This window comes from Dipodomys merriami, unplaced genomic scaffold (assembly GCF_024711535.1).
Source record: "Dipodomys merriami isolate MVZ:Mamm:240054 unplaced genomic scaffold, mDipMer1.0.p SCAF_738, whole genome shotgun sequence".
NCBI classification, from domain to species: domain Eukaryota; kingdom Metazoa; phylum Chordata; class Mammalia; order Rodentia; family Heteromyidae; genus Dipodomys; species Dipodomys merriami.
The window spans coordinates 191,566-216,899 of record NW_027206333.1 but is presented as its reverse complement, the minus strand read 5'-3'; the positions used below and the strand labels follow the sequence as shown (position 1 = coordinate 216,899).

The 25,334-nt window shown below is 42.2% G+C and overlaps 1 protein-coding gene across 1 annotated transcript; it reads right to left on the bottom strand.

Annotated features, from left to right (window-relative positions):
• Positions 1-2,388: 2,388 nt before the first annotated feature.
• LOC138818345 (uncharacterized protein C13orf42-like) lies at positions 2,389-24,288 on the bottom strand. Its single transcript, XM_070009345.1, has 4 exons — positions 23,875-24,288; positions 5,220-5,367; positions 4,041-4,281; positions 2,389-2,566 (listed from the first exon to the last, which is right to left on the bottom strand). The coding sequence occupies exons 1-4, from the start codon at positions 24,286-24,288 to the stop codon at positions 2,389-2,391; spliced, it is 981 nt and encodes a 326-aa protein (XP_069865446.1).
• Between the last annotated feature and the right edge of the window lie 1,046 nt (positions 24,289-25,334).

The window sequence follows — 25,334 nt, the reverse complement described above, 5'->3', positions numbered from 1 at the left end:
TACACTGTGGTCTGATGGGGGCAGAGTAAAGAGACCTTTATCCTGATTTTATCCCTAGCAGAGAATGTTTAAACATGAGACTTCAAACAAGGCCCCCTTGGGGGAAAAGAAAGATCCATGAAGGATAAGTTGCAGTGATTTAATGAAGTTTATAAAAACAAATCTTCCAAACATTTATTTTTCAGTCAAGCTTCAAGCTGTAGTTGGGTTAGTATCAGCAACAACATGAAAGAAATATCGCAAACATTGATGTTGGCACTCCAAAAAAATTTTTAAAAGAAGTATTAAAACATCTCCAGTATGTTTTCCATTCTGAAAAGGTGTTGATAGAAAACTTCTAAGCATGTTGCAGGATTTATGCTTTTCCTTTTTAGGAGTTAAACATACCTACATTCTGATGGTAAGGTTCACATGAATAAAGACTCTTTAAAAAAAAATCGCAACAATGCTTGATAAGAAATATACCCATTACCTTGCCCATGTAATTGTAACCCCTCTGTACGGTATTTTCACAATTAAAAAAAAAAGTAGCAATAAGAGTATCACCACTCAAGCCTGGCCAAAAGTATGCCTTCATTCTGTTTTCAGAATGACTTTTGTATGAAGCATCCTTGGCTTAATTAGAGAATGAGGGTTTTTTCTCCCACATCTCTCCCTCCCTTGCCCTGTGGCACCATCCTATCAGTCAGCATGGATGGGCACTCCCCAACTCTCTGCTATACGAGATGCCAGGGGGGAAAAAAGGAAGATAGGACCAAATGCAGTGTGCTCTCCAAGCCAGAGGTTCTCAAGCCTAAGTGGACACAACTATATGCAAGGGGGGGGGGCAAGAGAGACAGTGTGCTAGAAATACAAACAGTGTGCTAGAAATACAAAGAATGTATTTTAAATGGAGTGCCTGCATGGAGGTGGGAGGTAGCATGGCTGGATGACCCAGCACTTACTTGCCTAGTAAGTGAAGCCCTGAGTCCAAGCCCTAGTACCAAAACACAACATGAATAAAAACACGATGAAAAAGGACTTCTGGAAACAATTGGTGGCCATGGACGTATTTTGTAGAGTATCTCATTTGCTCTTTCTCATTACATAGCAAAATTTTAATACTTAACGTGTTACTTTCTTAGATCATACCTTCCCTTGACATTATTTTCTTCTTTTGTGCAAAAACCGAAAGATATTTTGCCACAGATGGGAGCTCCAACCTCAGCTCCTATTAAAAATATCATCTAAAAAATGCTTTATTTGAAACTCAATTCTGGCTTTGGGTGAGTACATTCATCTACTTGTTTATGATTATTAAAAGGAAAATGATGTTTAATTCTGATTCAGACTGTTCCTGGAATATGGAAATATTTTGGAGACAAAAAAAACTGTATACTTCTGTTTACCTTTAAAATGTCCAGCCTGTCATAAACTGTTCACATGCAGACTTACAAAGATGTTTTTGGTGTGGTAAGAAGGAAGAAAGGAAGGAAGAAGAATAGGAAGGAGGGAGGGAGGGAAAGAAACAAGGAAGGAAAGAAGGAAGAAAGAAGGAAGGAAGGAAGGAAGACAGAGAGAGAAAGAAAGAAAGAAAGAAAGAAAGAAAGAAAGAAAGAAAGAAAGAAAGAAAGAAAGAAAGAAGAAAGAAAGAAAAAAAGAAAGAAAGAAAGAAAGAAAGACTGGCAGACTGGCAGACTGGCAGACTGGCAGACTGGCAGACTGGCAGGCAGGCAGGCAGGCTTCAAGTAGCCCTTTTTTCCTACTTCACATCTTCATTCTTTAGCCAGTTGCCTTTAGAAACTGGAGCTGAGCCTTCAGGCTATGGGAAACTGCATGTTCTTAGTGCAGAGCCCTTACCTGCCACCAAGACACTGACTTCATTTTCAGCCTAATTCAGCTGTAGAAATTTCCTAGAAAACTCTGAGAAAATCTAGAGAGAATTTTTTTGTGCTGCCTTAGCTGCACAAAAAGTCATCTGTAGAAGCAAACCAACAAGTTTCTAAGCCCAGGAAACAGGGACGATCTTCTTGAAAACTTTGGCCCAGAGCTCCAGGGGTGGGTTATTTCCTGGTACTGAGCATAGTGCAAGTGCCCCTTGTGCAGATGTCTATAAAGAATCAGGACTGAGCCAGGACACACCAGCCAGGCTCTAGACTCCTGCCCACCCATCCACCATGTGGGGAAACCCAGGCTCCACATTCCCTGAGGCATGTTATCTGGGAAGCCACAGGTCTGTTTGGCACTAGCTAGGCATGAGCTGGGCACTAGCTGGGCACCAGCATGCAGTGTTGAGGAAGTTGGTTGTGTTACCATTTTCTTTGCATTCGATTGACCATCTCATGCACATTGAAAGTAGACAGTTTCTCAGAAAACCAGCCTGAGACAAGTCAAGGAACCCTTATGGAGTCAGGGCACTATCCGCTCCCAGAGTCTTTCCCGAAGCAGCCACTGCCCCTTGGGGTTCTCTGTCTCGCAGTAGTGGTCCTCCCCTGGAGATGCCAGGGGCTCTAATGCAAAGAGCTCTGCATCCCAGTCCATGTCTTCTCCGGAGAAGTGGGAGAGGATCTGTCTGGAGCTCCCCAGTCTGCAAGGGAGGAATGAAGCACAGGTTTAGGTTCAGCTTGGCCACTGCACAAAAGGAAGAGATGCCTGGAATACCACTATTCTTGAGGAGGGCATCAGACTGCCCCCCAGTCCAGGGTCTCAGGAAGTATCAAGCAGTGGCATCAAGGGGGCTGTGGATGGACCTCAGGTGAGCCTTGGCCTGGCCTGGAAGGAGAAAAGCAAGGATTGTGGCTGGGTCATGGTATGGGGTTTTGTTGTTGATGATTGCTTTCACGACATGTAATATAAGTCTAGTCATTGTGGGAGGAGAAGGCTATCTAGGGAACCTTGTTTCTAGTAGAGTTGAATTATTTGTGCAGAAGCAAAGGAAACAGCTGGGTGCCTCTTACCAGGCCTTACAAGATGGACTGGATTGGCCAAGGCAAGAGAGAATTTCCAGTACTACACAACTAGACAGGTACCTAGGCCTAGGGGGGAGAACTCAAGGGAGGAAGGCCACCAGAGAAAGTGCCAAGATGGCCCCAGAGGGGTCTAGTCAGCAAGAAGTCCTCTACCTCAGAGTCTGGCCAATGTGTTCTAAGGAAGGAGCCCCTGCTTCTCAGTTTGCTACTTCTTCCTTCCTGGTACTCTTTTCTGTTCAGCCCTGAACTCTCATTAAAGACTAGTGGCACACCCTGTGTCCATGGCACTGGGTGGTAGAGGATGAAAGTGAAGCCCAAAGCAGAAGGACTATGGAAGTGGGTTAGAGAGAGAAGGAGGCAGATGAAGATCTAAAGCAGGTTCCCAGGCAGGGATAGCAGTCCACCAGGCTAGAGTACCAGGGAAAAAATAATTCTAATCAGTCCTCCCCACATCAACTACACAAGAATAATGTTGGCATATAGGATGGGGGTGGCAAAGCACCTTAAAGAAAACTCCAGGGGGCTGGGAAGGTGGCTCAGTGGTAGAGCGCTTGCCTTGCATGTCTGAGGCCCTGGGTTCAATTCCCCAGCACCACATAAGCAAAAAGAAAAAAAGCCAGAAGTGGCGCTGTGGCTCAAATGGTAGAGCGCTAGCCTTGAGCCGAAGAGCTGAGGGACTGCGCCGAGGCCCAGAGTTCAGGACCCACGACCGGACCCCCCCCCCCCCACCAAAAAAAAAGAAAAAAAGAAAAAAAGAAAACTCCAGACAGGTGCCAGAAGTTCATGCCCATAATCCTAGCAACTCAGGAGTTTGAGATCTGAGGATCAAGCCCCAGGAAGAGAAGGAAGGAAGGAAGGAAGGAAGGAAGGAAGGAAGGAAGGAAGGAAGGAAGGAAGGAAGGAAGGAAGGAAGGAAGGAAGGAAGGAAGGAAGGAAGGAAGGAAAGAAGGAAGGGAAAGAGGGAAGGAGGGAGGGAAGGGATGGAGGGAGGGAGGGAGGGATGGAGGGAGGGAGGGAGAGAAGGAAAGAAGCACTACAGAAACTTGGACAAAAGCAATCATTCTGGTTACACTATTTAGTTCAAGTACTTACTCTTTTTTATGAGCTTTGGGCTTAAATTTCAGGGTGTTGAATGCCCCTTCCACAGCCTTTGGAAGGTATATGGGGTGTCTTTCAAGCCTCCTCTGAATGCCAATGGTCCTGCGCTCAGTGCTTCTTCGCAGCTGGCCTTCAGGGCTATGTGAAGCATGTTTGACCATGTCCTCAGAATGTCTGCGTGGAGCCCTCAGGATCCAGTTGGAATGTAGGCTGTGCTCCCGGGAGCTGGTGGCCACTAGAAGAGAGAAGCAAGGGCTCCTGGCACAGAGGACTCACTATCAGGAGGAACAGAGGCAAAGGAGATAGTGGGCAGGCTGAGGACAGGTAGAGACAACCTTGCTCATCCTGGTGAGCTCCTGGGGGTCTGACAGCCAAGCCAAGAGGGTCTGACCTTCCAGTTATGGTGCAGCCATAACACGGAATATGCTTTCCATTCAGAAGGAGGACAGCCAGGCACTAACAGCTCATGCCTATAGTCCTAGCTATTCAGGAAGGTGAGATCTGAGGATCATGGTTTAAAGCCAGCCCAGGTAGGAAAGTCTGTGAGACTCTTATCTCCGATTAACTATCAAAAAGCCAGAAGTGGAGCTGTGGCTCAAGTGGTAGAGCCTCGAGTGCAAAAGCTCAGGGAAAGTGCACAGGCATACTACTAGGGGCCTGAGCAGATTCTGAGCCCCTCCTGTCTTCATACTCCACTAGTGTTAGGTCAGTATGTATAACACCAAATGCTCCATCTTAGCCATTTGTAAGTCTGCCATTCAGTCATGCTATTAAGTGTATTCACATTATTGTACACATAATCTCTAGAACTTTCTCATCTCATAAAGCTGAAACTGTTCCCAACGGATCCATTCTTTCTTTCATCATTTCTCCATTGTTTTCCCAAATCCAGTCTTGGGAAAATTCTACCCTATCTGAGCTGGGTTAAGTAGACTGTATGGAAGTTTTTATCCAAACATTGTCCAAGCATTGGAGGCCTGGACTACAGCAGAGACAGCAGGAACAACTAAATCAGGAAGTCCCTCAAGGGATCAAAGGGAGGTGCCAGGGCTTATTGTGCTAGGACAGGGCTAAGGCTCCCTTTGATGGGGAGGGGTGGGATTCCTGAGGCCTGTCTGAGAAGCCCACCTGCAGCCCTGCCACCTTCAGCTCCAGTATCTATCCAGTACTCACCATCAAAATCCACGTCTTCATTGGGCACGTCGGCCTCAGCAGCCCTTGGGCACCTATCAGTCTCCAGCTCTGCGATGATGGAGTCAAAGAAAGCAATGGCCTCGGCCACATCGGAACTGAACTGGGAATATTTCTTTGAGGATGCTTTCTGTTAAGGTGAAGGGGAGGAGACACAGTGGTCAGGGCCACTGAATGCCTCACACACACAGAAGTCAGAGATGCTGAAAAGATTATATGCTGTTAAAAACGAAACGCAGAGTTAGGAATTTGTGGGGTTTCAAAGGTAAATGGGATAGTCACTATATAGAATCAACAATGCCTATCAATGATGAATGGATAAAGAAAATGTGGCGTGTGTACACACAATAGAAACTTCTCTAGCAATTAAAAAAATGGCCATTTTCTACAACATGGATGGGGCATCTCAAGTTATCATCTAAGTGAAATAACTCAGGCACAGAAAGCAAATAATATACACGAAGAAATGAAATGGTTCATGTCATACAGGTGGAGAGTAGAATTGTCATGTGAGGAAGGAAGTTGTGAGGGGACATTGGAGGAGGTGAGACAATAAATGCCAAAATATAGTTCATTTGGAGGAACACGTTCTAACGGTTTACAGTGTGATAGGGTGTCAACAGTTTGAACAATTTATTATCTATTTTATAATAACTAGAAGAGAGACGTTTGAAGGTTCCCCCAAAAAAGAATGATAAATGTTCGGTGTTAATGGCCCATAGCTGCAATCCTTCCTGCTAAGAAATCTGAGATCTGAGGATCAAGGTTCAAAGCCAGCCAAGCCAGCAAAGTCCATGAGACCCTTACCTACAATTAACCACCAAAAAAGCCAGAAATGAAAGTGTGGCTCAAGTGATAGAGCACCAGCCTTGAGCAAAAAAAGCCAAGTAAGAACTTGAGGCCCTGAGTTCAAGGCCCAGTGCTAGCACAAAAACAAAACAGCAACAATATCAAAGAATTATAAATGCTTAAGGAGAGGAAAATACTAAGCACTTAGATTTGATCATTAGACAGTTAATACATATATTGAATTGTCACACTGTATCTCATAAGTATCAACAACTATTGTGTGTCAATTAAAATTGTTAAAGGTAAACGTAAGTGCCCTATGGATAGAAGGCAAGCAGTCCAGATCTATAATTGCCATAGGTCAATGGATTTCCAATTATCTCAAAGAAAGAGAGAGAGAAAACGAAAGTCCAATAAGATCTACTTCTTTCTTGGTCACAGATTTGACATTAGGCAAAATAATTAGTCTTTCTCTGGTCATGTTTCCTGATGATAAAATTACAGAGATTTTAGTATGGTTACTTGAGAAGTATAACAAACAATAAAACATGAAGTCAGAAAAATCTATTCAGTGCCCAAGCAAGTCTCAGCTTCTGTACTGACTTGCCCTTCTCCATCTCAAGTTATCATCTTCTTCATCATGTCTCACAAAGGACTGGGAGCTGAGAGCCACTAACAAGTCCAGGCACCATGTGAGCGCCATATAGGGGAACTCCAGATGAGAGAGACAGAACCAACATGTGAACTAAAACATTTAGGAAGGGATAGAACCCTCCTCAAGTTCTGTTATTATGGGCCATTTTCACCTAATGTAGAATTTTTTCATTCTATGTGGGCATTTTGGAAGTGGAACATGGGACTGGTTTTATCAACAACTAGGATTACATTACAGACCGGCATGCTGGGGGAAAAGGATGACATTTCTATGTGCGTCACTTATTTTGTGATATGGATGTGCTTTATAATACTAGGAAACACTTTTAAATTATGGGTTCTTTTCCTTGTTTTAATTACAAAGGTTTTTCTTAATAAGATATAGTAGAGGGCCACAACATAACCCTGGATCTTTTTTTAAAATTATTATTGTTATTATAAAGGTGATGTACAGAGGGGTTACAGTCACAGAAGTCAGGAAAAGAGCACATTTCCTTTTTGGACAATATCACCCTTTCTATCACTCTCTCCAAGTTTTCCTCTTCCATCCTCGCTCACAAGTTGTATAGTTCATTTTCAACATAGTGTCCAGTGAGTACCATTGCTTCATTTTTTCACCTTTTTCCCTCCATTTCTGTGCCTCCTCTTTTACTCCCAAAGACATATAAATGAACAAACAGAACCAAAAGAAAAGAAAACAAAAACAGCGAAAAGGGGGAAAAACTCTTTATTTCATTTCGTGGAGTTCATTTTGATAAATATTATTTGTATAATCAGATGCACATGGGCATTGTGCTTTTCTGTTTCTCTCCAAAGAGTATTCTCCTTTGGTCTTAATGTGTGGAAATGCCTGGAGCCTTGTATAATTTATTTTGTCCTGGTATTTTTAGATCTAGCTTCTGCATATGAGAGAAAACATGTGCTTTTGTCTCTCTGAGCTTGGCTTACCTCACTTAGAATAATTTGTTCTAGGTCCTTCCATTTCCCTGCAAAATGATATAATATAATTCTTTCTAATGGCTGTGTAAAATTCCATTGTGTATAGGTACCGCATTTCTTGAATCCATTCATCTATTGTAGGGCACCTGGGCTATTTCCACAATTTGGCTATTGTGAATAGTGCAGTAGACCTGAATCTTTTTATTAAAAATGAAAGATTGGGCTGGAGGAAGTGGCTCAAATGACAATGCCAGGTCTAACAAGCTTATGGTCCTCAGTTCAATGCCCAGTACCATTAAAAAATGGAAGATTAATAATGCACTTATACAGACTCTTTAAAAAAAAAAAGTAAAGACCAGTGAAAAGTAGTAATCTCAAGGACAAAGAGAACAGAAGAGAGGTCATTCTCATTGCAATGGTTGCTTTGGAATGAAAAATTCAAAGTCTGTTACTAGAGACCCTTGCCACAGGTTTGACTCTGGGGGTGCCAACAAAGACCAGATACAGTCACTTATTTGCTTGCTGAAAAATAAGAAACTGCTTTTGCTAAAAAGCATTGGCTCCAACCAGGCACTAGTGGCTCACACCTGTAATCCCAGCTACTTAGGAGGCTGAAATCTGAGGATCATGGTTCAAAGCCAGCCTGGGCAGAAAAGTCCATGAGACTCTTAGGTCCAATAAACTACTCAGAAAAAGCAAGGTGGCACTGTGGCTCAAGTTGTAGAGCACTTAGCATTGAGCACAAAGAGGCTCAGGGACAGCACCCAGGCTCTAACTTCAAGCCCCAGGACCAGCAAAAGAAAGAATAAAAAAAAAGTGACTCCTTGCTTGGGGCCATGAGTTAACTAACAGCAGTATAACTCACTGACATCTCTGCCTCCATTTTGTACCTGTCCCCTTCTCTCTCAGTCTCTTTCTCCTAGAGTCACCCTGGATTCCAGAAATGACAGGACTGACTGCTAGGATATCTCTTTGTGACAAAAGATAAAACTACCCCCAAGCAACAGTGATCCTATAGGACAGACCACCTACCAAAGGAGGGCAATTATCTGTAATGATGAGGCTGTACCCTGGAGCAAGAGGAGTCATCTGATGGGGACCAGATGGCCCTCCTCCAGTGACAATGGTGATAACAACTTCAGTTCCTCACAGGACCAAAACTGAAATAATGACCAACCAGGTCAAACTTTGCCCAGGGCTCCTTAATCATGTATATTGCAACTCCTGCCCCATTTCTTCCTCTGCTTTATGGAAAGCTCACGTGAGCACTCCAAAGATAAGCTGAAATGTTTACCCTGTACTCTTCCCCAAAGCAGCCAGTGTGTTCACCAATCTCCCTTCCCTGACTTTCACCTCTACTTATGTCTTTAATTGGCACATCAAAGTGAACTGGCCGTGTTGAACCCTGGAGCTAGGCCTCTGGCCTGGGTCTCCCGTGACACTGCCACACTGAAAGAGAAATATGGTAAAGAGAGAAATATGGTAAAGCAAGAATTTTTTATTCTGTTTAACCAAAACCAGAAAGACATTCTAGAAATCTGTCTTCCCTATTTGAACAACAGCTATGAGTCTAAATAGGAAAAGGACAAAGGCAGGGTGCCAAGGGCTGCATATATGTGCGTGTTACAGTTCCTGTTCTGTGGGTTCCCCTAGCACCAGGCTTGAGGGAAGGCTTCCTACTTCCAGAAAAAAAAAGAAGCTAGAAAGAAAAAGCAATTTAAGGAGAACAGATTAGAATGACTGAATGCTTCTTTGAATTCTCAAAGTTTAATGTAGCCCCTGTTATAATTCTAGTCTTACTCTCTGCCTTTGCTAGAGCCAGGAGAAGCATCTTATGATGATGAAGCCACAGGACAAAGGAGCCAACAACTGATCAGGATATACAGTGAATGAGGACAGAGAACAAAAGCTCCTGAACTAAGTTCCCTAGACTCTTGTGTACCTCCTGGTGCTTAACACACAGGGATCCTCCTAGCTCCTTGCACCTTACCTAGGAAGGAAAGCATCCCACCCAAAAGGGTGTATTTTCCCTGCCCCAAACCTTACCCAGGCCTTCTGTTGGGCAGGATCTCTCTGCTTGTGTTCCTGAGGCTTGTTTGCTTCCTAGGTTCAGTGTTTTGCATCTAGTCCTGTCTTCTGGTTAGACACAGCTGCTGCCTCGATATTTTTTTTCAATACTGGGGCTTGAACTCAGGACCTCATGTTTGTGCTCACAAGGCTAGTGCTTTAACACTTGAGCCATCCCTCCATTTCCTAGGGGGCTGAAGTGGGGGGTGGTGTTGCTGGTTAATTGGAGATAAGAGTCTCACAAAGACTATTCTGCCTGGACTGGCTTGGAACTGTCATGGTTAGAGCGCAGCCTCCTGAATAGCTAGGATTACAAGTGTGAGACACCAGTGCCTGGCTTCAATGTGTCTTAAAAGCTGAGGATTCTAGTAGTTTCCTATCATCAAGGTAACCAAACCTCCTGTTTTGCTCAGGAATCATCCCAGTTTAGGGATGATTCTCCCACTGTCAAAAGTGTGTCTAGTTGGAGGACTAATTTTGCCTTTCCCTCCACCCACAACATTATAATTATGCCGTCTCTCCATTTTCTGAAGTCTGCAGTAGGCAGACTGTCCATTTTACAAAAAAACTTAATGTGCCTATGAGAGTATTTTCCCTAATTCTTCGCAAATTCACATTCTCTGACTTCAGTTCCTCTTTATCTTTCTTGCTTTAATCTTGTGCACAGTAACTCTTCTCAAATTTTCAGATTCAGTTTATTTAAACTGATCTAGTATAATTAAAATCCCTTGTGAAAAAAATTAAATATAAAAATCTTAGATCTGATGTCAGGTACAGGTGGCTTACACCTGCAATCCTAGCTACTCAGGAGTCTGAGATCTGAGTATCGTGGATCGAAGCTAGATCAGGAAGAAAAGTCCATTAGACAGATTGGACATTGGCAACTCAAAGAATTCTGTTTATAAATTTTATTTTATTTTTGTCAGTCATGAGACTTGAACTCAGGGCCCCGAGTGCTGTCCATGAGCTCAAGAGTAGCACTCTACCACTTTGAGCCACAGTTCCACTCATGGTTTCTTAATGTTTTGCTTGTAACTTTTATTGTCTTTAAGAAGTTGTACAAAGGGATTACACTGGAGCATGTCGGCTTATATGTACAATGCATCTTAATGTCATTCTACCTGATTCCATTCCATGCAACCTCATCACATGAGTGTGATTCCAGCTATGGTATTGGGAGTTGCTGCTTCAGATCATGGCTGCTCACACCTGTCATTCTAGCTACTCAGGAGGCTGTGATTTGAGGATTGTGGTTCAAAACCAACTGGAGAAGTATGTCCATAAGACTCTTATTTCCAATTAAGCACCAAAAAATCTGGAAGTAGAGCTGTGTGGCTCAAGCTTTAGAGCCACTAGCCTTGAGCCAAAAAGTTCAAGGACAATGTTCAAGCCCTGAGTTCAAGACTAGCATCAAAAAGATTTTTTTTAAGAGAAAGCATTGTCTTCATCTCTAGACATCAACATTTACTTCAGTGCCTGACATGGAGTATAACTACTTTTGGAGCCAACTAATATGACTAGCATATGTACCATTACCTAGTGTTATATTTGCCAATCAATTGAGTGTTGCTAATTTATGACTTTGGAATTTAACTTGACAGATTTGAAAAACTCTATATTTCTCAAGATGCCCTGTTAACTTGCAATAGTTACATTCTGATAAACTAACATTAATGTGAAAATATCATAAGCAGAAAGTACATTCAATGCACCTAATCTACCAAGTATCACAGCTCAGCGCTAGCCTACATTAACCATCATGAGAATACAGTTGGGTCAAGTTCATCTAACTCAAAGCCTGTTTTACAAAGTGTTTGATATCTTATGCATTTTATTGAACACTGCACAGAAACTGAAAGGCAGAATGTTGCCTGGCAACACTCCCACATCATCATAAAGTCAAAGTATTGAAAGTTGAACCATCATAAGTTGCAGATGAACGGTATTTTTTATTTCTATAGCATTGTGGTAACACTGTTCTGGGCTAATCAGAGCTGTAAGTCTAAATGTCACTAATAGTAATGTAATTTCTAGGGAAAAAATGTGGAATTGGTCTGGGTTGGGAAAATGGTTCTCCATTGGATCATTCAACTGGGTGAGATTAAATGCAAAACAGTTCAAAATAACCCACAAAAAATTTAACATCATTGAGAGAAGATTTTCAGGATAAATCTTCAGAGCTCAACTCCTGCCATACTTCAGATGGAGTTTCAGGACCAAGTCAAAAGTAACATTTATCTTCTCCATTTGGATTGTAGTACTGAAGGAAATAGATACCCATGACTGAAGTTTTATGAAAAGTGAATGGTAGTTTATAATAAAAATTATAGTTATTAAGAACAGACAGCTTATTGTACAGTACAGTCATTGGCATTTAAATGCATACATACACACACCCACATAAAAGTTTTCAATACATAAGCTAAATAATTGGTAGACTTGCCATAGCTGAAGAAAAAAAGTCAGTGAAATCAATGGAATAGAACTGAAAACCCAGAAATGAACCCACAGACCTATAGCCACCTAATCTTCTATAAGGGAGCTAAAAATAGAATGGCAAAATTGGTTAATCACCTGTAGAAAACTAAGGCTAGATCCTTATATATCACCCTGCACTAAAATCAGCTCCAAATGGATCAAAGACCTCAGCGTCAAAACAGACACCCTGAAAACATTAAAGGAAGGAATGAATAAGAGAAACCCAAGTCTCCTTAGCACAGGCTGAAATTTTCTTAATAGAGACCCAGAAACACAACAGATCAAAGAATGGTTGGACAAATGGGATTGCATGAAGCTGCAGAGCTTCTGCATGCCAAAGGACATAGCTAGCAAGATTGATAGAAAGCCCACGGTTGGGAGAAGATCTTCACTAGCCAAACAATGGACAAGGGTCTCATATCTAAAATATACTTGGAACTCAAAAAATTAAATCCCCCAACAACAAATACTCAAACAACTGCCTGATAAAAAGTGGGTTAAAGACTTAAAGAGAAACTTCTCTGAAGAGGAAATAAGAATGGCCAATAGACACATGAAGAAATGCTCAACCTCTCTAGCCATAAAAGAAATGCAAATCAAACAACATTGAGATACCACCTCACCCCAGTTAGAATGGCTATAACCAAGAATTCTAATAACAACAGATGCTAGAGGGGATGTGGCAGAAGGAAACCCTACTGCATTGTTGGTGGGAGTGTAAACTTGTTCAACCACTTTGGAAAGCAGTATGGAGGTTCCTCAAAAGACTCCACATAGAGCTCCCCTATGACCTAGCAATCCCACTTTTAGGCATTTACCCAAATGATCACAAGCAAGACCATACTAAAGCCACCAGCTCAACTATGTTTACTGCAGCATTATGTACCATAGCTAAGATATGGAAACAATCCAGATGCCCCTCAATAGATGAATGGATCAAAAAAATGTGATGTGTGTGTGTGTGTGTGTGTGTGTGTGTGTGTGTGTGTGTGTGTGTATACACAATGGAATTCTATGCCTCCATCCATTTGTTAGGAAATTGAAATGGAAAGACTTGGAAAAAAATTATATTAAGTGAAGTAAGCTAGGCCCAAAGAAACATAGGTCCCATGGTTTCCCTTATTTGCAATAACTAGTACATGTCTAGGACAAGCAGAAAAGGTCAAAAGATATATACGTATGACCATATAAGATGATATTAAGTGAAATGATCACCAAGATAGGGGCACAAATATTATTTTGTCTTTCTTGCTATTGGTTCTAACGTATTTATAATGTACCACGTGTTTTTTTTTTGTTTCTTTGTATGTTCGTCCCCCAAGGTATAACCCCTGTTTTCACTGTATTTGATATCTGTGCCCTGCATATAGAAAATGTACTCATTATCTTGCTCATGTAACAATAACCCCTCTGTACAGTTTTTTAACAATTATAAAACTTACAAAAATCAGTGAAGTAAAAAAATCAACACAAAGAGATTTTTAAAAAGGGGGGGGGGGAGGATATTAATTCTCCCAATCCAGGAGCATGGTTTTTCTACTTCCTTAGTTCTGCTCTGATTTCCTTTTTCAGGTTTTTAAAGTTTTCATAACAGAGGCCCTTCACATCTTTAGTTAACTCCTAGGAATTTTATTTTTCAGGAGGTTATTATAAAAGGAGTTGCTTTCCTGATTTCAGCTGCGTTCTTCTTATTATTGTCATACAGAAAAGCCATTGATTTTTGAGGGTTACTTTTATACACTGCTACTTTGCCAAAGCTTCAAATCAGCTTGAATAACTTGGGAGTGGAGACCATGGGGTTCTTTAAATACAAGATCATGTCATCTGCAAAAAGGAAGAGTTTTACCTTATCTTTCTGTATTTGGATCCCCTCTATGTTTGCATCTTGTCTTATTGCTCTAGCTAGGCAGAAGCAACCCAGATGCCCCTCAGTAGATGAATGGATCAAGAAAATATGATATAGATATAGATATAGATATCTATATATATATTAATTCTATGCCTCCATCAGAAAGAATGGCACCACCCCCATTTGTTAGGAAATAGAAAACATGGAAAAAATTATATTAAGTGAAGTAAGCCAGACCCAAAGACTCATAGGTCCCATGGTTTCCCTTATTTGCAATAACTAGTATATGTCTAGGATAATCTTGCCAGACAAGCAGAAAAGGTCAAAAACTATGTACAAATGACCATATAAGAAGATGCTAAGTGAAATAAACCCCAAGATAGGGACACAAGAGGTTTTATCTTTGTCACTGTTGTTTTTAATGTATTATGTGATTTTTTTTGTTTCTTTTTTATGTCCTTCTCCCATGGTATAACCCCTGTTTTCACTGTATTTGATTCTGGTGCCCTGCATCTTGTATATACATTTTATTCTAATTTGGGGAGGGGAAGGGAAATAACAAATGCTGAAACAAAGATACAGGTTGACCCATTGTAACAAAGAGATGTACAAGACACTATGTTGAAAACGAACTTTACAACTTGGAGGGGGGGAAGTGGGGAGGAAAGGGAAGTTGGGGGAGAAACAAAGGAGGGGTAATAGTGCTGGATAGGAAATGTACTCATTATCTTACTCATGTAACTGTAACTCCTCTGTACAGCATCTTTACAATAAAAATATATTTAAAAAAATTTTTAAAGGGGAAAGAAGATCTCTAGATGAGCGAAACCTTGGTACATATAAATAAACATCAACAATCCACCCAAAAAACTTCTGTGACTCTTCCCTGCACATCAGGTGAGCAACCGGTTCTATGGCGGACAGTAAGGAGATGTCCTCTAAATTCTGAGGTTATCTACTTGGAGCAGTGCCAGATCCTACAGGTAAGGAGCTCAGTCCCCAAGATTGCCCTCACCACCACTTCAGATGCCAGACTGGAGCCCCAGCTTGTTTTACCTGTGCTTCTGACTGACCAAGTTGTAAGTCAGCATCCCCACAATCTCTTGCTAATTTCAACTACGTTGTTAGAGTGGCTCACAGGACAAGGATGTGTTTACTGTTTTGTTGGTATAAAGCCTATTGTAAATGATACTCACATGCAGCAGAGGGTGCCACACTCTAGAACCTTCATGAGGTCTGCCCTACCATGCACAAGCATTCTGATCCCAGTCCTTTCTTTCTTTCTTTCTTTCTTTCTTTCTTTCTTTCTTTCTTTCTTTCTTTCTTTCTTTCTTTCTTTCTTTCTTTCTTTCTTTCTTTCTTTCTTTCTTTCTTTCTTTCTTTCTTTCTTTTTTTGGAGGGAGGGGTGCTATGGAAGCTCCATAACACAGGTATGACTGATTTAATCATTAGCCATTGGTAATCAAGTTAACTTTCAAACACCCCTATGCCCACGCTCATCCCCGCCCATGACCAAATATTGGGTACTGGAGCTAAAGACCACAATCCTGTTTTCCTGCCTTGGTCTTTCCCTAGTCCTCCACCCCAAAGCTACCCAAGGGCTGGCAGCCATCAATCTACTCAGCATGAAATGGTACTTACTGACTTGAGAGTTCACTTGGAGAGTGAACAATGAAACAGATTTCATGGCATCACATATATAAAGAAGATTCTTTAAAAGTTAACCATCTATTTAGTTTTACCCATTAATCACACCTTTAGAAATCTGTTTTAAAATGCTTTATAGCTCATAAAGTAAGATGTATTTATTTTTATTTTTTTTGTCGGTCGTGGGACCTGAACTTTGGGCCTGGGCACTGTCCCTCAGCTTTTCTGCTCAAGGCTAGCGCTCTGCCACTTGAGCCACAACACGACTTCTGGCTTTATCTGCTTATGTGGTGTTGAGGAATTGAATCCAGGGCCTCATGCATGCATGCTACCACTGAACCACCTTCTCAGCCCCAGATGTACTTTATTTTTAAAGTCTGATAAGTGTTTGAAATAATGTGTTAAAGTTTTTGTCTTTAAAACTTGGTTTACAAAATCTACTCTACGTTACACATGCCTATGTACATCTACACACACACACACACACACACACACACACACACACACACACACACACACACACACACACACACACTTCCAGATTTAGCAAATAAAATACAAGTTGGAAGTTAAATTTTAGTTTCAGGTGAATGATGAATAATTTCTTATTGTAAGTATGTATCAAGCCATGTGTCACTTGGTGCCACATCCCTTTTTGTCTCAGATGTTCAAGAGATCACTCAAACCTTAGAACTCAAGAATGGGGAAAATTTGTGCTTAAAAAAATCATCCAACACAGCCAAGTGCCAATGGTTCGAGCCTGTCATCTTACTCAGGAGGTAGAGATCAGGAGGATTGTGGTTACAGGCCAGCCTGAGCAAAGCAAGACCCCACCTAAACAGAAAAATGGATATGTGGATTGAGTGGTACATTCTATTCCACCTACAGTGTAAAATGCAAATATGAGGATCACAGCATATCCCAGGCAGAAAGAGAGACCTTATCTCAAAGATAATCACAGCCAAAATGACTAAAGGTAGGGTTCAAGCATCTGCCTAGCAAGTGAGAAGTCTTCAGTACCACCAAATAAATGAATAAACAAGCAAGCCTATCCATCAGATAGCTGCAATACAAATTTAATAAGACATCCTCATTTTATTTACATATTAAATGCAACTACACTAGTAGAAAAATGATTTTAAAAGATACACTTAAAATTCATGTAGTGATCATTTCTAGATGGTAGGATTTGTAAGTTTTTTTTTTCTTATATCTCCTATGTTTCATAAATTTTACCTAACAAACAAATGTCATCATAAAAATGTACAACTAAAAAGCATTTTTTTGATGGTGGGCTCTGAGTCACGTACACAATGAATGCTTTGATCATATAACATACTCAACCAACATTTTACTCTATTAAAAAGAAAAGGCAAATCTCTACTCATCCAAACAGCAGACCTTTGATTTTTCCCAGTCTACCACCAAATTCTGTAACCTTTTTTTTCTTTTACTATTGGGGTTTCTCAGGCTATTGATTATTGTACATCTACCACATGCCTAGACTTCTGCTAGAGACTGGAGTTAAGAGGATCAATGAGAAGATGAACTGTCCATTAGATGAGCTCACAGTCAGTGGCCAGGATTAGCCAATGAACAGACAATTTCAACACATAGGCTGAGTGCTGAGGGAGAGCTCTGACTCAGGGAAGAGGGAATCTACAGAGTCAGATTGCATATGTGAGAAGAGGCAGTCTGGGGAAGTGCTCACAGGATAAGAAGTCGGCCAAATGAACAGAGTGGAGGGAGAGGAAAAGGAAGAGGAGGTATTGTTTCTAGGCAGGGCAAAGAGCTTTTGTGTAGAGGGAAGGCTTGGAAATGCAAACACATATTTTGTGGCTTGACTAAGAACAAGTGACTGCAGGCCTCACATGCTCTGTTATCCATCATTGTTACACTGCCTGCCATCTTGCAGAAAGTTCTGCCAAGCATAATGGAATACTCTTTGCAGTTCATATTGAATTTTTACTGCCTTTCAACTCTGCAAACTAGATACGGGCCAAGTGATAGATTCCTGTATCTACTCCCTTGTAACTATACAGAAAAATCTGTGCTTTAGTATCATTGCATCTGAAAAGTAGTTCCCAGAACTGCAAACCAGAATCCATTTCCCATCTCATATGCCATTAATCTATGGGTGATTTGGAATCTTTACTTACAGCGCTAGATTCAGACCCTTCTGCTATTTGCTTCTGACTCTACCTTTATTTTATGAATGAAGACTGTGTGGTCTTAATAGAAAATGGTTCTGAAAGCTAACTATGTTCAAAATAAAACTGTTTTAGGGCAGCCATTCTCCAGAGCTCAACTGGTTTTTGAAATCATTCTTTCTTCCTTTTCTTGTGCTTATTGTAGGGCTTAAACTCAGAGCCCAAATGCTGTCACTGAGTTTTTGTGCTCAAAGCTAGTGCTCTACCACTTGAGCCACATTTTCACTTCTAGATTTTTGTGGTAGTAATTGGATATAAGAGTCCTGCAGATTTTCCTGCCTGGGCTGGCTTTGAATCATGATCCTCAGATCTCAGCCTCCTGAGTTGCTAGGATTACAGTGTGAGCCACTGGTGCCTGTCTTAAAATCGTTTTTATAGCAGGTGAATTTCTCTTTTTTTAATAATTTTTTTGGTTTATTTTATTTTATTTATTTATTTTTTTTTTTGTTGGTCGTGGGGCTTGAACTCTGGGTTTGGGCGCTATCCCTCAGCTCTTCAGCTCAAGGCTAGCGCTCTAGCTCTTGAGCCACAGCGCCACTTCTGGCTTTTTTCTTTTTGCTTATGTGGTGCTGAGGAATCGAACCCAGGGCCTCAGGCATGCAAGGCAAGCGCTCTACCACTGAGCCACCTTCCCAGCCCCAGCAGGTGAATTTCTTTAGTCAGGAGACAGGAATGAGTGTTCATTTTGTAATTAGTTCAGTCTAGGCACACATACATGCCAGCTTCTCATAGCTTGTAATGCACACATAATTCTTAATTAATTAATTAGGTTTCTTCTGACAAATAGTAACCAATAACTTCAATCTTTAAAAATACACAGCCAAAACCATCCGAGTTGATGAGGCTTAAGTGTTCCAACGTACTGTGGCCTGCCTTAAACAGCCTCCCTCTCTCTACCAGTCAGTTCTGTGCCCAGCCGCCCGGAGCTCTTCTCTGTAGTCACCCAGGCCAGGCTCCACTTATAGGGTCTAATTCTCATAGTGGAATGCTGGTTGTGTACCTGTTTATCTAGCCCTAAAAATGTAAAGAGGTATCCTCCCCTAATGACAGCAAATGTCCTTGTCAGAAACAACATAATTACAGACTTTCCTTTCTACTTCCCATGAGAAACCAAAAGTTGTACAATTGGGCATTTTTTAAAAAATGAAGGAAGTTCAGATGCCTGCTACAATATGGACGAACCTGGAAAATGTTAGAGTCAACGAAGTAAGTCAGAGACAAAAGTGCAAATACTATATGATTCCATTTACAGTCATGCACTGATATTTCTATCAACAGAGCCCACATACAAATGATGGTGGCCCGTTATGACTCTATGGGCTACTCTAGGTTAATCTTCCTAGTTAGTGTAAGGATATTTTCCCATGGTCACACAATGACAAAGTTGCCTACTAGCTCATTTCTTGGAATGCAAACCTGTTGTACATATATGGGCTCAAACTATCTTGTTACACCAAACTGAGATATGCTCTAAGGAGGAGAAAAGGAGAAGTGAAATACTCCACAGCCGCCTTACAGTAGGATGGGACTACTACTTGAGGAAAGCATCAAGGAACAGGTAAGGAGAGAAAAATCAAGGCAGAAGCCAATCTGTCCCAGATATGGCCTGAGAATAAATGGAACAAGGGCCACTTGGCTTTTGTTAAGATGTGGGAGTAAAGGAAAAGTGTTGTCCTGCAAGAAACCCAGCAGGATAACATTTTGCTTTTCTGTCTCCTGGGATGAATCACATTTTAGCGAATTTTCACAGGATGTTGGAAAGGTGGTTGTTCTGTACTTTGGGCATCTGAATTCTCCACGGGGCCCAGAGGGACAAGCAGAGGCTACACACTCATGCATCCTTCAGCCCTCATGAAAATGCAGCTCCTGATAAGAAATGTACTCATTATCTTGCCCATGTAATTGTAACCCCTCTGTATGGTATTTTCACAATTAAAAAAAAAAAAAAAGAAAATGCAGCTCAAGGCCAATCTTTGACTGTTACAACTGAAGTTCTGAGAAATCTTCACCAGAAACTCTGCACTGGCTTACTACCTTGCTTAATGACCCTTCAGATTGATGCACCATGAGGACAGGTTCTCTGGGTTATTCACCAGCATCTAGAACATTTCCTGACTCATAGCATGAATTTGATAAGTATATTGAGGGATGCATAAATAATGTATTCATGAATGGTTACCACAATGTTAATTAAGAGCATTATCCACCATGTCTCCTAAGGTTTCCATGATCAAATACTGAGAGATTTGGGAATTCAAAGTTATGGAGTGGATAAAACCTTCATTTAGGATAAAACCCTAAGTAATATACATAGTTGTTCTTAGATCATGAGAATTGTGAAATGAGTCCAACTTTCTTTTATCTTAACTTCCATCAAGTATAGAGCTAAATCTAAAGTTTGCCATCTATGTGTCAACTGAAGTGACACATTATCTACAAATGCTTTTGTGTGATGTTGACTTTCTATAGATGTTTCTTCTCCCCTGATGTTCTAATTTCTGCTGCTAGTTTAGTATTCTGGAGTGTAGCTTGCTCACTTCAGATTCTTTGTAGGATGAGCTATGAGGAAATACTTGTGCTGGAATATGTGGAGGCTGCAATGCCTATCTATGATGACATGCCTGTAGAAAGACCGTCCTTGTATTCTTTTCCTAAGGCAGGTTGAGAAGTGCAAAAGTAGATAGGACAAACTCAGTGGAGACATTGGATGAAGTAGAATCAATAGTAACTAAGTGAAGAAAAGGAAGAATGGAAGAAAATTTTATATCTGAATTGTTCAGAGGAGTTTTTTTTAATACATTTCTGGTCATCTTTAGCCATGTTTCTCCTAGGAAAAGAGAGACCGAGTCATTCAGAACCCCTTCAGGAGATATCTAGCACAGAGTTCATGCTAAGTCACAGACAGGCATCTCCTGCAGGCCCAGAAGCACAGGATAAAGCAGCCCCTTGCTGTATCCCAAGCTGCACACTCCAAACACTTGTGCTCAAAATGTGTTTTCCAAATGGAAAGGTACTGGTAAAACTGAACAAGGATGTGAGTTCTGATATGGTACAGATTGGTTTTTTTTAAAAAAAAAACAAAAACACCTGGCTCTCCCTTAAGAACTTGGCCTTTCATGAATCCTTATGTGCCTCGGAGCCCCACACTTCTCATCTGTAGAGTGGGGCTTGCTTACCTTCTACATGTAGAAGTAGAAGATGATCAGAAGTGAAGGATAACAGCTGGTTGTCCTTGATGTGTCATGGCTGAGGCACAAGGACAGAAGAATGGGAGAATGTCACAGCTTCTCTGCCCTGACAGACAGAATGAAGAGACCCAGAGCAGGAAGCTCTCACTTTGTCCATTCATAGACTACGTTCTGGGACAACTCCATTTCAAATATGCTATCCTTCTGCAATGTGCATCAGGCCCTGAGTTGGACATTCTAGCATCTAGACATCCAGACCCTGACTCTCAAACTGCAGCTCATGCCCAACACTTACGTAAAAGTCATCAGATTGCTGTTGTTTTGCTTTTAAAATGCCGAAAATCATTTTAAATTCATTTTTACAATCACCTCTTGCCTTGAAGGAGAAGCAGATTGCCACAGGGACTGCATGGGACCCCCACATGCAAGGTCTCTGGGGGCTTGCTATACTAACCCCGGGCTCAACTCCTTTCCAGGTTGTTCTCACGTTCTCCTCCCTCTTAGGCTCAAGGTTTCCTCAGAGTGATTGGATAGCAGATCAGTGGACATCTTAGTGCGTTATGTCTTAAACTTCATTCATGCTTCAATCTGCCTGCTAAAATTAAAACTCCAGAGTATGACACTCTGTACCTCTCTGGACCCCAGCAGTGGCTTGTGAGATCACAGTATCAAGCAAAGAAGGAGAAATAAATCTATTTTTCAAAACTTTCTCTCTGGTTGTATGTTTGGCTAAACTGGTCAACACCTAAGATATATTTCTTACTGCTGTGGATCTCAATCAAAATAGTTTTAAGGACACTTTTCTTAATCAAAATAGTTTTAAGGACACTTTTCCTGCCAAGAACAGATAAAGAAAGCAGGTCCAGGGGCTGTTATCTAGAGAGAGGGAAGGAAGGACTGTCATGATGTCTTGGGACCACAGAACATGGTTCTCATTCTCCCCTATCTATGGAACCAAAAGCATCTCTAAACAGAGCCTATAACCCTAGAAGATTCAAGCTACAAGAAAACCTAGCAGCCCTAAAATCATCTTTGTCATCAGAGGTGGCCTCCAAAGAGAAAGAGGTTGATTCATGGATCTACAACAGACTGGCCATAGGCCTCGGCTCAGAGGCCCAATTCTGGAAGACTTTTCTATAGAGCCCAACACTGACATACTTTTGCCGTTAAAATGGTGATTTTAAACTAGTCCCTTTTGGTATTAAATGCAGACAGTTGAAACCGGTAAGGTTAGGCCAAGTCCTAGAGATTTGATAACAGTCCAATCAGTCATTCAACATTAATGGATGTTGTATGGCCTGCAGGATGCTCCAGGGAGCCAGTCACAAATACAGAGACAAGCCTGCTCTGAATGCCTTCTAGTCTAGCTATCAGGAAAATGCTTGGCAGAAATGGGCAACAAAAGAGCCTCAACTACAGACATGAAAAACACATAAAATGAATTTGAGAAAATGAAAGGAAAAGAAACTGAACGAATTGGGAAGGTTACCACTGGCACCAGGTAATCTGGCAGATAAAGATGGGCTAACTGCATGTCCATTTCCTATGGTGGGGCAGCATCTCCCCACCTTCTGTACTGGCATTACATGTATGTTCAAGAAAACGTTAAGAACATTTATAAGATTATCTCTTTGTTGCTTTGTATGTCCCTCCCCCACAGTATAACCCCTGCTTTCACTGTATTTGATGTCGGTATAATTTGTGGAGGGGAAGGGGAAAAACAAATCGTTTAAATAGGGATACAGGTGGACCCATTGCAACAATGAGAAGTACAAGTCGTTATGTCCAAAATGAACTTTACAACTTTGGTATGGGGTGGGGGGAGGATTGGGTGGAGGGGCAGGGGGAGGATGGGAATGGATGGGAAGGGGAAACAAAGGAGAAGGCTACAATGATAAGAAATGTACTCATTATCTTGCCCATGTAATTGTACCCCCTCTGTACAGTATTTTCACAATAAAGAAAAAGAAAACGTTAAGAGTTACAAAACTCTCTGGAAAGCATAAATGACAAGATGAACACACTAATATTATGCATATATCTGGCTGGAGACCTCAGTGCCCAGCTAAGCTGTCAGACAATTTCCTGCCAGCCCCCAACTGTTTGTGCCATACCCACCAAGTCAGTAGTGAAGAAAATCTTCCACTTGTTTTGTTGGCCTGGGAGTTAAACACTAAAACACTAGGAATGATCTAGAACATGGGAACATTTCACTTTTTGCTGGGATTTTTCTATGTAATCACGGTATTTTTTTTTAAGTAGCAATAATTTACTGAGAAATTTTTTGTTATCATCCAAATGCCATACAAACATTATCTCATCTATAAAGTCTGGCCACAAGTGACAGATGCAAAATCCCATCAGGCAGCTCTGAGATTCCTCACCGCTCTTCTTTGTATCCTCAGCATGAGAAGTTGTAAGCAAGAATCTGGGGGCTGGGGCTCACACCTACTAGTAGCTACTCAAGAGGCTGAGATCTGAGGATCATGGTTTGAAGCCAACCCAAGTAGGAAAATCCATGAGACTCTTATCTCCAATTAACCACCAAAAAAAGCCAGAAGTAGTAGAGCTATACAGCTCAAGTGGTAGTGTACCAACCTGTTGAGGGAAAAGCTAAGGGCCCTGAGTTCAAGCCCTAATACCAGCCAAATAAATACACAAACAAATAAGCAGGAGAGTAGGCCCCTCCCAGGCCAGGAAAAGTCCTTGAGGACTACTGACCGACCCCTTGCTCATAAGATACCAGATTGATCAAGCTACACATGCCTGAGGTTCTGGGAAGAGCCTCCATGGACTCTGTCCTGCTGCTCTGCCACGCTTACCGTGGTCTCTTTGGACTGGCCAAAGGGCTTTTTGCCTCCCTTGGAGGACCTGGAGGAGGTGGAGGAGGAGCCTTGCGCACGGCCCGGCTTCAGGTCGCTAAGGCTGCTGAGGTATTTTCTGCGCAGGGCCAGCAGCTCTTGCAGATACTGCAGGCAGTCCTGAGTGCGCGAGTACATCCACGCCCGGTCCCCCTCTTGCTGCAGGTAGTACAGGCTGCTGTCCATGCTGCTCGTGCTTTTATATTTCTTTAAGGACTCGCTGAACTTCTCACCGTGGTCCCCAACCACGTACATGGAGGTGCTTCGAAGGAGCCTTACGTTGGGGCCGGCTCCGGGATAGTAGGGGCTCTCGGCGGCTGCCTTCCTCTGGGGACCGGAGCTAAAGATTGAATGGATCTTTCTGAACATGGTGCCGGGTTTCCGTCTGTGGGTCCCTTCCAGCTGCCTGCGCAGCCGCCACCTGATCTAGCTAGTGGTAGAGGAGCCCACATGCAGGCCCTGCGCCATCTGCCCGGCAGGAGGCTCAGGAATCCCAGCACGCGCCGGCTGGGTCGGGCCAGGGGCCTGCGGGTCTCACCCATGCAGCGCCCCGCGAGGACCTGCGGGGTCAGCAGCAAGGGTGCCGGCCGGCCCCGGGCGCCAGGCCGTGCCAGCGCGCTCCGTGCGCTTCCACGGATGGAGACAGGAGCTGGAAGCTCGGTCACTCCTTTTCTTCCTTTTCCTTTTCCATCTCTGGGCGTGGTCTTGCTCAATTATTTGACATGATCTCTGCCAAGGATCTCTTTTTACATTGGCACTTTGCTTGAGCTGGCTCTGGGCGCTGAATCGTCCGGCTCCACAAATGAAGTCCTACGTAGCAAGGACAAGTCACAGCCAAGAAGCGGGGCGGGGAGGAAGGGGGAGGTGGCGTATTGCTCAGGGTAAAATCCACTCCCCCTCCCTCTCCCCCTACCAAGATGAACCAGGAAGGACAGGCAAGGCCCTCGGCAGGAGCTGGCAGATGCCCTGATAAGCCGGGTTCTGAGCAGGCACCCAAGGAGAGGCCTCGGCCTGCAGTAAGGGGACCGCGTCGGTCACCGGATAGCAGCCCTTTGTGGAGGCGGAGGATTCAAATATCTGGACTGTGACTTCTCGCATAAATACATCAGTGAGCTGAAGAGTAGCCACGTAGACGGAGAATTGTTTCTGCGCCTGAGCACATTTTAATTCAGACAATTAGAATCCGATGTAAACTACTTTTTCCCCCAGAGCATTGCGCATTCATATCCAAGGGCTATTTTCTCCAGGCAGGTGCTAAACACTATTCCTATATTAATTTCCATTCATTTCTCTACATAGTCTATTTTTTTTTTCCTCCAGAATTTCAATCCAGCAGCTGAAGCCTATGCGTGTCTAGGACAAGCATCGTCTTAAGCTGAAATGCATATTAGACAAGCTGAGGAGCCTGGAAATCT

Bases quoted from the DNA above. Each gene is read 5' to 3' on its own strand.
- LOC138818345 (XM_070009345.1), bottom strand. From the start codon at position 24,288: ATGTTCAGAAAGATCCATTCAATCTTTAGCTCCGGTCCCCAGAGGAAG. The intron at 5,368-23,874 runs GTGGCAGAGCAG...TCACCTTAACAG, and splicing joins CCAAAGAGACCACGGTAAGC to AAAGCATCCTCAAAGAAATA. The intron at 4,282-5,219 runs GTGAGTACTGGA...TCTCTCTTCTAG, and splicing joins TGAAGACGTGGATTTTGATG to TGGCCACCAGCTCCCGGGAG.